General features: G+C 36.5%; 1 protein-coding gene across 1 annotated transcript in view; it reads left to right on the top strand.

Annotated features, from left to right (window-relative positions):
* Positions 1–12,427, top strand: part of LOC134537248 (rho guanine nucleotide exchange factor 17) — a 138,125-nt gene extending 125,698 nt beyond the window's left edge. Inside the window, 3 exon segments of the mRNA XM_063377517.1 lie at positions 6,942–7,116; positions 8,102–8,272; positions 9,686–12,427. Of these exon segments, the coding sequence (XP_063233587.1) occupies positions 6,942–7,116; positions 8,102–8,272; positions 9,686–9,954 (615 nt within the window). The 3' untranslated portion in view covers positions 9,955–12,427.
* Positions 12,428–12,732: the final 305 nt, after the last annotated feature.

Here is a 12,732-nt window from a genome sequence, read left to right on the forward strand (position 1 = left end):
AGATTTAGTTTAGTGTATTCAGTCAGTAAAGATAACTTAAGTGTAAATAAATCAGTGAAAAGTGTAAAGATAAAAACCATTGTTATTATGTAGTGTTTCTTAGTTTTCCTCATTCGTCACATCCGCTCAGAATATTCACAAATTTTAAGGTAAGCTAACACCTTTAAAGTTACTCAAATAAGAATTATTGTTCAGAAAAGTCTACAACGTAAAATTTATGTTGGAATTTTGAATTTAGAGGAAAACCACTTTTTCCCCTTCAAAAGTGTTTAAAGGGATAAGGATTCCGCTACCTTCAGTAGACTCGGAAGCAATTTACACTGGAATCTCGATTTTACGTACGCTCACGGTCGCTTGGATTGCATTCGTAAAATCGTTATCTTCATAAAATTTTAAACACCCCACCCCGTGAAGATACATGTTATAATTTATTGAACGGAATATATATATAATATAAAATAGTAAAAACAATGACTGCCGTCTTCCCTCTACCCTCCCCTGCGTTCCCCTTATTTTTTTAGCATTCCACAACTTGCCTCATTGCACGAGTGATATAAAAGTGACATCACAGCGACTAAACACAGTTGCACCACGCATTGCATCATGTTAACTTTTGTGTGGTGACAGTAGGTTGTCCGACATGCCTTTCTTGGATATATTTCCTTTTCGTAAGACGCGTGCTACTAAAATAAATTTATATTTGAGTTTGCAAACTTGTCCACTCCTTGCCAGAGACGACTGAACACAGACGAGACTATCCAGGGTAGGGTTGATGAGCTGGAAGCATGGGCGCAAATCTGTAGGATTTCCAGGGGGGGCCCGTGAATTTAATTTAAGAATTTTGCGCTAGAGGTCAACCGAAACAAGTCTTCTCTGGATATTAAGCTCGTATGTTATACACTTTATTTTTACGTAAGTGATATTAACAATAAAGCAGAGCAACATATGTTTTAGTAATTATCAATTAATGACTATAGAAGTGATCTCTCAAACATGTTTGAATAATTTGCTAACCTAAATACATAAAATATCCATGAAAAAATCTATAAAAATAATATATGTGAATATAATGCAAATAGATAACACCCCACCCATACATTACCATTTTCCAAAAGTGTTTATTCTAATTTCAATTTAAAAATAAATGATTAAATTAAAATAAAACAAATATTTAAGGGGGGCTCCCATACAACAAACGTGAAAACAGAATAAAATTTCACAAATGATGTATTTCTGTTGCCGCTATAACACTGCGCCCTAAAAACCCAAAGCGCCACAGCTAATAAACGGATCAACATCAAATGAACGATCGAATCATATTAAAACTCTTAAAGACTATTTTATTTAGTAAAGGCATCAACCAGGTAAAAAAGAAAAAAAAAATTTAATGACACAAATGAAAAATCTCGGAGATAGAACTATGAAATTTATCCTACAGCTAATTGAACCACATACATTTCTCGGCTTATATTTAGTATAATCAGTATTTTGGCAGTGAATTATTTAGTTAAAATATGCCTCTTGATTAGTTATTAAAGAGACGCGTTTGCTTCCTTATTAACTTAAATACGGATGTGTAACGTTTAAATACTTCTTTCTCACTCTTACTTCTGTTTACTCGTGCAGTGTTGCAGTTATCAAATAACAAATGTTATAAAGTGATTATCGGCCATGAATTGTGAAAATTATCGTTTGATAATAAAAGGGGAGTGATTTTAAATTCCATATTGACGAGGAAAAAAATTATTCCATGTATATTCACATGTAACGTACAGAGCAGCTAGCCTTACAGAATGGAGATGAGCTAAAAAATTCCAGAAAATGGTATATAAGTTTCAGTTCGTAAATAAACTAAATTCTGCTATAATTACTGTTAAAGTATTAAGTTGTTTATTTACTGGAAAAAATAACGTTACATAATCACTTAAATAAAATATATATTACCTAAATAATAGTCACTACTTATAAAACAATCAAGCTTATCAGGTGAGAATCAGATTATGTTTTCCATTTCTTCCGCGTCACGAACTTATCCATGTTGATGTTTGCCAAGAAAGCAGAAGACTGGGGCACACGAGAGCAAAACCACTTTAAAAACAGACTACTTGAAACCTATAATACTGTCGTTTCAGATGACAAGGTAGTGTGGGTAACAATAGGGAGGAAAAGCTAACGGAACCCTACCCTAGCTTCTTCCTTTGGAATGAACGTTTTCTGGGAATTAAGGGTTTCAAAGTTCTCACTGGAAAACTCCATACCATGGCTTTCGCAGAAGGGGTAGGGGAAAATAACTACGGAACTCGAAGGTAGGAATGCAAAGCATGTCAAAGTGTCTGTCGTCGTTGTAAATAATAATAATATATATAAATATATATAAATATATATAAAAATATATATAAATATATATATAAATAATATATATATGTTGTGTACACCATTAACTTTAAAATCACGAAGTGGGCCCCCCCAAGGAGGGGCCCATTAATTCCAGGGGGGGCCCGGGCCCCCCTGGCCCCCCCGGGATCTACGCCCATGGCTGGAAGAATTCCCTGCCTTGCATTTTTATGGACTTCACCTTATCATATTTATCAGTTAATCTTTAACAGATCGGCTTGAAAAATATTAATGAACGCACTTTTAGTAACATAATCGAGGAGAACAAGCACACAGTTCAGTGTACACCTGTATTGTTTCATAAAAGTGATCATAGGTAGGGATTGGAAAAATTCGCGGTTTCAATGACCACTAGGATATACTCCACGATTCTCTATGTACTCGGGCAAATATCACCTGGCTATTGGCTACCGACTCGGGACACCTGTTTATTGCGATTATTATGATTCGATACTTCTTTTGTTGAGTGTTTGCCATTGGCTCAGAGTCCTTCAGGTAAATTGCGGTCCAATCACTGACGCAGCATTAAGCTAAACGAGTTTGGATTCCAGCCTGTCTCGAAAGGAATCCACGAATATTTACGGTCTCTAATCATAGGCTTATTTGGTGAAGAAAAACGCTGCTCTGTAACGACAGACATCCATTAAAAACACAGTACATTTTAGTGCGAGAAGCCCTTGAATTTGTGATAGCCATAGGGAATTATTTGTTTGTATAGTAAGTTAAAAAAAGCTTAGTTAAAAACCCGCTCGTCACGTCTACTTGCTGCGTCACTTATACCATTTTTGAGCGTTTTTTACTGGGAAACCGATGCAGCGAAGGTAATGAATGCGACACATGTCAAGATAATGCCTAATGGCATGGGTTGCTGGATATTAGCGGAAAGGAGAGGAAGTAGCTAGGTACTCAATATCGTTTCTTTCTCTCACGCTTCACAAGGTTTCAAGCTCAGTTGCTATGCTCACGAGCTGGAAATGTTGGAATGGGTAAGGAATGTTGAGTATAGTTCATTTGCAGTAAAATTAATATTTTTACAGCCTTGACATAATTTTTCAATCGAAGAAATTTCGAACTTTGCGACAAATAGTGTACCTAGTCCATTTTTTTCTTTTCGATTTTGAGTTTGATGACGCAATAACGTATACAATATTCACTAACGGTAAATGGATGTAGTATTAGCTTAAAAATATGAATACGCTGTGCATTAAAATTAATATTTTTATATGTTTTCATAGTTTTTTAAATTTTTTATTAAATATATTTTGGTGTCAAATTTTCCGAATTTTAGATGGTTCCTGAAAAATGTATTCGTAAAATCGCGGCTTCGTTGAGTCCGGGCTCCGTAAAATCGAGGTTCTAATGTACTCTTAATTCTGAAGTTAAGTACTGAACATGTTATTTAAGGGTTTATCAGGGCCGTATTTACGCGCAGGCTATCTAGGCTGTAGCCTATGGGCCCGCACCACAAATGGGGGCCCGCACCACACGACACGAAAAAAAAATTATACTGCGACGTGGATCTTCTTATATTCTTAAAATATGCGTCGACATAGTGTCCAGTTGTTTTGTGTGGATTAATTGCGCCGAACTAAACTCTTCTGTGGAAAGCTGATATATGAGTTATGTCAGCATTTAGAAATTTTCGATTATTTTCATTGGTTTTGGTGTCACTTAATTCCTTAACCTCTAAATACTGTTTGGTTAAATTGTCTAGTTAAATAATAAACTAATTTTTTCTGCGCTTTTCTATCACTAAATAAACTTATAGTCCTCGACTACTGAATCCATCTGTGCTAATTCTAAATGATAAGCAATTATGATTCATATCTAAACATAGTAATATACATTTAATTGTGAAACAATTTTTGACTATAATTATAAGCGTAGTTCAGGTGTTACATTTAAAAACAACTGTTTTCTGACTGTGATAACATATTTAAATCGCTTCTCTCCCAAAGTTGAATCTTTTGACCAACACTTTTTAAACTTTATAATTATTTTAATTTAATTTGTACGCGACATTTATTTATGGGTAAAGAGAGCAATTAGTTGAAGGACTGTATTCTTGATATCCGTGTACCCGAGACGCTGCAAAAGTATAAGGACTGTATTCCTGCATTTTTGTTGCTAAAAATTCATTTGTTTCAATAAAATAGTTAATAATTAATTAATAAAGTAGCCAATATAGATTTTTTATGGCGAATGAGTACTGTAGTCTAGTATTTTAGTAACAGGACAAAAAATTTTAATAGGGTCAGAACTGGAACTATTTTATGGCTAGTAACAAGCCGCAGTTGTCTTCCAAAATATTAAAAATACTTCATACCCCTAAGTCTGGCCCCCCCCTACAAATTATCATATGGGCGCCCTTGCCCATCACTAAGTGCAACGACAAAAACACACAGTATATCTCCATTTCTTTGAATTTCCGGGTAGTAAGGAGGGGAATACATCCCAGTATCCCCCCATTCCCCCCAGCTAACAACTCTTATCACAGAGAACGTGTTCGCATTCAGAGGCAAAAATCGCATAGCTGTCCTTTTGGTCAAAGAATTATTGATTGTTCTAGTGTTGGCAATGCAAATCTTGAGACTCCACTTTGCAACCTATTACGTACTGAAGGCTCACATACTACTGAAAGTTAAAAATACGAATTGATTCGATAGATTACATAGTAGGGAAGTTTTATTATTGTATAAATCCTAAACTTCATCTAAAACTTTGGCTGTAACAATTTTTGATTCAATATTTGCTCATTTTCAATGCAGCGAAAATATTACTGTAAAAACAAGGGTTAAAATTAAAAAAATATATATTCAAAACTTTCTTAGCATCAAATTTGTTCGAATTTATGTCAAACCATCTTTATCTTAAATCTTGGTGCAAAGCAAATTTTTATGTGACCACATTATTAGTGCAAGGGATGAAAAATAGTGTTTGAAGGTCAAAATAATTAAATAATTGTCTTAGTTGGCATATAATATGAAATTTGTAATATTTTTGCTGCATGGAAAATGAACAATTAATGAATCAATCATTTTTTTAAAATATTTGATAACATGAATATGTTACGTACAGTAAGTTCTTAAAATGTTCCAGAAAATTATAGAAGTTTCCAAAATATTTCCAGAATAAATAGGTACATGCTTCGAAATCTACCTATGCCTGAAGGCTGTCCTGAAAGGAATTTTTTTTTAACAGGTATTGTTTCCAAATTCTACTGAAGTTTTGAAATATTTCCCACTCACCTCCCTGCACACCACGGAATCAAACCACCTGCACCACCAGCTGGGAAACGTAGCTGGAACAGAATATTATGATTCAATTAAATTTTTCAAATTTATTTGAAACAAGATTTCAAGCTGAAGTGTTTACATCTATGTTATAACACAAATATATCGGAAAATATTTTTTTTTTTACTTTGTAGTTAAAATTATATGTATGCCACAAAACTATTTTTTTTGTTGAAGATGTAAAACATTGTATCTACATACATTTTTAGTGACACTTCATTCTCTTACTTCTAAATACATAAAAATCAGTGAAAAATTCTTTACCTAGTTGTAGTTTTTTTTATAAGTCCACCAACTGAAGAAAAATTCAAATTCCCAACAAATAATTTTTTTCTGTATATAAATTTTCAACCTCCTTAAAACTTATGGGTTTTGACATAACAGGTTTTGCATCTTCAGCTATGAATAGAGATGAGTGTGGGAATATTTTCCAAGGAAACTTTCCAGTTACAAAAAATTTTCTGGAAAAATATAACCATATATTTTTTTGGAAAATTTTCCTTTTTTTTTTTTTTCCCTCTCATTAACAACATAGATTTACATAATTTAAGATAGTTTGATATATGTTATACAATAATTTACTTCTGCATGTTTAGTAGGTACTATTTAAACAATTTTTTTTTTGTTCCTATTATTTGGCAGAGGGTAGCATGTATCCCATCACAAATTTTAAGTGAGTCATCAGGTGGGAAAGAAAAACAAACTGCATGTTTTATATGGCTCTGTTAGTATAAAAATTATGATGTAATTAGTTTTTTTTTTTCTGCGAAAGTATAATTTTGGTACATTACCGTGAAAACTTTCCAATTTCGCAGGAAATTTTCCGGTAAATAACCTTAAAGTTTCCCCAAAAACACTTTTCCGGGGGAAAACTTACACCTCTGTCCAGGGGCATAGCCAGGGGGGTTTTTTAGGGGTTCAACCCCCCCCCCCCCTTTGCACCAAATCTTTAATTAATATCTTCTTCATCACTCAAACAAATTTCATATTAAAATTAATAAAAAAATTTACCATTACAATATTTAAATTTAAGTACCGAAAACTGCTAAAATAGCACTATTTTACACCCAGGGGAGGACCTCTGGACCCCACGCTTTAATACGGAGGGGGGGGGGGGCATGCTTCTTAATACCCCCCATAAACAAATCCTTGGCTACGCCACTGCCTCTGTCGATGACTAACGGGGGATAAACGGAACAGCCGCGAGCGTGCCAAAGGCGTTCACGTCCGCCGTGTTTGGTTCCTGCCGGCAGCACTCGTTCCAAGTGGGCACGGACGGTGCGCGGCCCGTGACGTGCATGGCCGCGTCTGGCCTGGGCGTGTGGGTCTCGCTGCAGAACTCGGCGGTCCTGAAGCTGCTCCACGCCACGTCGTACGAGCCGCTGTGCGACGTCAACGTGGCGCCGGCCGTCACCAAGATGCTCGCCAGTGAGTCTGGGGGCGGGGGTTTCCGGAGTAACGCGAATATACGGGATATGGGCCAATCAAATCTTCAAACACCAAAAAAAATCCTTACTATTCGAAGGGTTCAATATTCTAGAAAAAAGATTCGAAGGAAAATACTAGATGAATTTGAGTTTATTTAAAAAAAATTCAACACTTATCAGTGTTTACGTGTTCAGTTTGTTTTTTCATACCTATCATGTATAAGTTACTCAAGCTGCAACCCAGAATATTGAAAAATTTAAAAAAGATTAAACATATACATAACCTAAAAATATAAATGTTACAAAAATAGGTACTATACTCGGTGCGCATCGTTCAAACAAAATTTCATCAGGCCTTTCATATACGACACAAAGCAAGTCTATTTCCTCTTCGCTTGCACACATGCTACGTCCGAACAAAACTGCATCTAGAGGCGAAGCAAAACGTAATGAGAGTCCTCGATGCCAAGGACCCCGCAAAATCTGTGGCCACCAGCGAACGTGGGTGCGGTCGTCTCGGCGGACACAGCTTTGATTTCTGGGAGGGGCGGATAACCAGAGGATTTTGTGTAGAATGGAATACATACTTCCCAATTAAATAAGGAGTTGAAAATTTTAGAAAAAATGTTGTATACACTTAAAAAGCTATTTTAACACATTTCGGACATCTTGAAAAATCATAATCCATACTATGGATTTATCTGAATTTTAGAGTAGTACCTATTAAAAAATAAGAACTCATAGTACATAAAAATGACAAAAAATGTTTGTAAAGGGAAATACTTAAAACTATTTACGTACATACTTCCAACTGTTTACCAGTACTACATCTAAGTATGTACCTTTAAATCTTAAAAGTTAATAATGGATTTCGAAGGTCATTTGCGGCCTGGAGTAGATAATGTTGTATCTCTCTGGTTAAGATAGGTAGGAAGGTAGGAAAGGGCGTTCGCTCCCACAGCACTGCCCCGCTGCCGTGGTTGCAGGCTGCGACGACATCATCCGGCAGCACAAGGCGGCGTGCCTGCGCGTCACGTCGCTGCTGGCGTGCAAGGACCTGCTGTGGGTGGGCACGAGCGCGGGCGTCGTGCTGACCGTGCCGCTGCCCCACGTCTCCCCCTCCACCTCCAAGCTGCTGAACGTGCCCACGCCCTCCGGTGAGCTCCGGGAAGACTCATTAGCAGCAGCGCAACAGGAGGGGGGGGAGGCAAGGGTATTTCCCCCCCCTCCTCTGAAACCTCGAAGTGGGGGCAAACGGGGGGCAAAGAAAGTGCTGTGTAATCAATTTTTAAATGATAAAACTGCTTAAACAGCACCATTTTCCACCTTGAAATACAAATTTTCCCGGGGGAGGGACCCCCGGACCCCCCCCCCCCCCCCCCCCCCCCCCGCTTCAATAGGGAGGGATCGATGATTCTTCATGAAAAGGTATATTCCCCCCCCCCCCCCAATCCCTTTTTGGAAATTTAGTTGTTGCTGCGCCCCTGCTCATTAGGAAGGGCTTCAGAAAATTCTTAATGTTCGAGAACATAATTTTTGCTGAAGAAAGGTTTTGACATAAAGCAAAGCAGAAGCAATTATAGGTTGTTTTTTTTAGCAGAATTATTATTTTGCACAATTTTCTTCAGTAAATTATTTATTTTCAAAGGTAGATAAATTAGGACTTGCAAAAACCTTAGGAAAACTAATTTTCAAATTAAAATCAAATATTCATAACGGTAACAACCAATCTTTGTATGGTTTATGCAAAAGGGAAAATTTTATTTAAGTTTTTTTTTTTTTATGGCCATACACCATTGCTGGTTACGTTGTATATCGTAGAGAAACCTCAATAACGGACAAAAGAGATGGATATGCAACCACGCAGAAAACAAGGCAAAAGCATTTTCTGAGCTGTTTATATTTAACTTTTGACATCGTCTTATTTATATTTGTTTTCTGTGTGTTTGCATAATCATTTATTTTTTTGTCCGTTATTTTGTATCTTACGACTAGAGACAACAATTTTTGTTTTATTTATAGTCCAATTTTGTTATCAAACCAGAGGATTTCGGTGTTATTGTGTTAATAAGTATAAAACCTATTTTGTAATACTTACTCCACCAAAATAGAGGTAAAATTTATATACACTGCACTTTTAGTTGAAGTAATTTTTAATAAACTGCTCTAAAACAGGTACATTCAGAACAATAAATATAATCAGCGAGCATTTATGGTTTGGAATTCATTCAATAACAGATGCACAATAAAACAAATTAATTTTTTTTTCTGATCCATGCAGTTTGGTATAATTTTTTGTCCAGAAATGACGTTCCCTAAATTTCAAAATACCTTTTTTTATGACTTGAATAAGGTTTAGGTTAAATTCTTCTTAAGTCCATGATATGACTTGCATTTCGGTGTTTTGACATGCTTTTTAAGTGTTGTTTCGGTTCTATCGCAATTCACCATATAATATTTACCCTACTTAAGACCAGAAATGGCATGTACCCAAAAAAAAATTATTAAATATGTAAATATTATTTTTATTAAAAAAAAATTAAATATGTATTTTTTTTATTTGCAACCAGGTGTGCCCCACGGACACACGGGCCATGTCCGCTTCCTGACGTTCGTGGAGACGATGCCCGCCCCTCCGGCGGAGGCGCTGGCGGCCCGGCCCGCCTCCCACCACCGCCACTCACTCAAGGCCAAGCCGGAGCTGCAAGGGGGCGCGGCGGGCCAGAAGCTGCTGGTCATCTCGGGCGGCGACGGCTACGAGGACTTCCGCACGTCCAGCGCCTCCGAGGTCGCCGGCCGGGAGGACTCCACCAACCACCTCCTGCTGTGGCACGTCTAGGCCACCTCACCGCGGGCGAGCACCGAGGCGCCGAGGTTCCGCGTCGTCCTGGAGCGAGTTTTGTCTTCGCCTCTGGTTTTGCTGCTGTGGCACGTCTAGGCCGCATCATGATCACCGAGGCACCAGAGGCCTCGCTCGAGTATCATCTCCGCTTCTGGCTTTGTTGCCGTGGCATGTCGTCCGCGGGCGAGGACGTCAAACCTCGAGGCTTTCCGCGGTCCTGGAACAAGTATTATCTTCTCCTACGCCATTTTGTTGTTGCGGCACGTCTAGATTCTCCCGCCAAATCTGTGCCATCTGCAGGTGAACGCATAGGTACCGGGTATCAACTCAGTCCTGGAACTAGTATCATCTTCGCCTCCGGCTTGCTGGACCTGTCGCAACTTCGCCGGAGCCCTGCTAGTCGTCTGGTTTCTGGGTTCTTGCCGGTCCTCACAACGGCTGTGGCTGAGCCGGGAATCGCGCGTCGCCATCGTAAACCACTCTGACAAGCATTCCCCAGCGGAGCGGTTGCCCATTCCCCGCGATGCACAAAGTAATCTTTGGGTAGCACTGAGGTAAAAACATGACGCAGGGGCTGCAGTCACGTACATTTGCAGACCCACAAAGTCGATGGAATGATAAGGCAAATGTCGTACGTATTCTACACTCACACAAGGAATTTTCAACACAGTAACTTTCATCCTGGCAAATGAGTCAAGAGTCCCGAGAAACATTTAAACAGGTTATCATTCTGGCTTTACTGACATTTCCCTACTTTTTTTCTATGGAAAATTTGTCAAAATATTAGGTTGCGCCAGATCAGTTTATTTTGTGGACATCCAGATAGTGTTGTTTTTGTTTTGGTGAAGTCACAAAATTTGCACACTGAGAAAGTACCAAGTAGTGTTATAAATTACATGGTTAGTATAATCACATAAATAGGTACTTAATGGACTTGTCTATTATTGCCTTGGAACACATCTTCCTAACCTATGGACTAATGTCATTTTCGTCCTAAACCTCTGGTCCCAATTATTTGTGTGATTAATACAGCAGTGTTCATAAAGAAGACAGTGATATTTTTAGGCTCTGCATCTTGACCTTTAGGTAGATATAGATTATTTGTGTTTTTTTTTAGCCCAAAAATTTCTAGCTATTATTTAATTTAAAATAAGCAATCAAATATTCCAACAACAATATTATGCATTGATTTAGTCTTCTTACCTAATTTCTTGATGATGAAGTTTTAGTTCAGGTTTTTATGTAGGTATTGGATAATATATGTTACCTATTGTTGTGCAAATGTTGCATATTTATAAGTTTTACCTTCCTATAAATGACTCATTGAATGCAACTACAGCTATTTCCTGGAGGTGTTAAAGATATATTTTAAATCCTATCCCTTCCACTTCCACTCTTTTGGTCACTTTAAGCCCTTTTTCTTATGAAGGGCAGTTAAACCTAGTCACTCCATTTTCTTGTATGATAGATGCCTACCTAAGTGCTCAATAATTAATTAATTTTCTTATAGTTAGTATCAGCCAGTTAAAGGTTTATTTAACTTGGGAAGCAGTTATCGGAACTGTGCATCTTATGTACTTATACTGAAGCACAACATTCAATGTAACGCATTTGAACTTTTCAGTCATGTTTGTTGTTCGATGAAGTATCTAAAACATTTTCAAAAAATTCCATTAATTAGAATCAAAACTGAATTGTAGATAACACAAGTTATTGTGATTTTTACTGGTTTTTTTTTCCATACAGCAAAAGTAGAGGAAGTCAGATTGTCAAATGAAAGCTTGTTGGATGAGTGAATAATGCATTGTGGAGTATGTATTTATTTATGTAGGCCTGGTGCCCTGATGTTAAGACAAACAAACCATATCCTCCGTAGTCAACTGTCTGTGTTATCAAGACAATAACCTCTTTTTTTGGTGTTTGTAAATTTAGACAAAGACACTAAAGTACCTACGATTTTTGAGCATTCATTTCGGAACAAAGTATGGCCATTGAATAGACAGTGAACAAAGACCTGTTTCGATGCTTTTGAAATCTTAACAACTATTATCATAATTTGGCCACTCTAAACCCCACGTAAAAAAAATTTTTTGTGGTGATATGTATAGCATTTTAAGGCTGTTGGTGTAACTTTGTCAGATTATTTTACTATTGAAAATAAATAATGTGAATAGTGTAACTAAATGTTGTTAACTTATAGCTGATAAATTAAAAACTAGATTTAATATTGAGATGTTTCGTGTTGTAAGAACCACATATCAGTGTGGGGAATTTCATATGCTTATGGGCTATGTTCTGAGACAGTAAAACAGTGTGTGTGCTCAAAATTGTTTCAAAGCAGTGTACATATTTATAAATAATTAAAACATTATAAAATTTATTTTAGTGAAGCTGTTACCTGTATCATTTAATTAATGTTAATTTCTTAAAAGCATTTAAAAATTTTCTGTAATATATTTATTTACACAAATTTTGCCTTGCATAATTATTTAAATAATTTTTATATATCATAATTTATTTAAAATTTGCTATACTGTAATTTTGTGTATTTTTAAATATATATTTTCAGTAAACATGTTCCATTGGTTAATTTGTTCTTCTAATCTGTGTTTTAAGATTTTGTAATATTGAGAAAATTCACAGTGATAACAAAGTAGTAATTTCAAATCATATATATATATTATTATGAAATATTTTTTAGTTTGATTGCATGGTCAAAATATTAAAACTATAAATTTGGGATTACTAATTTCTTCCATCGACTTATCCTGGCTA

This window comes from Bacillus rossius, chromosome 12 (genome assembly GCF_032445375.1).
Source record: "Bacillus rossius redtenbacheri isolate Brsri chromosome 12, Brsri_v3, whole genome shotgun sequence".
Classification (NCBI taxonomy): domain Eukaryota; kingdom Metazoa; phylum Arthropoda; class Insecta; order Phasmatodea; family Bacillidae; genus Bacillus; species Bacillus rossius.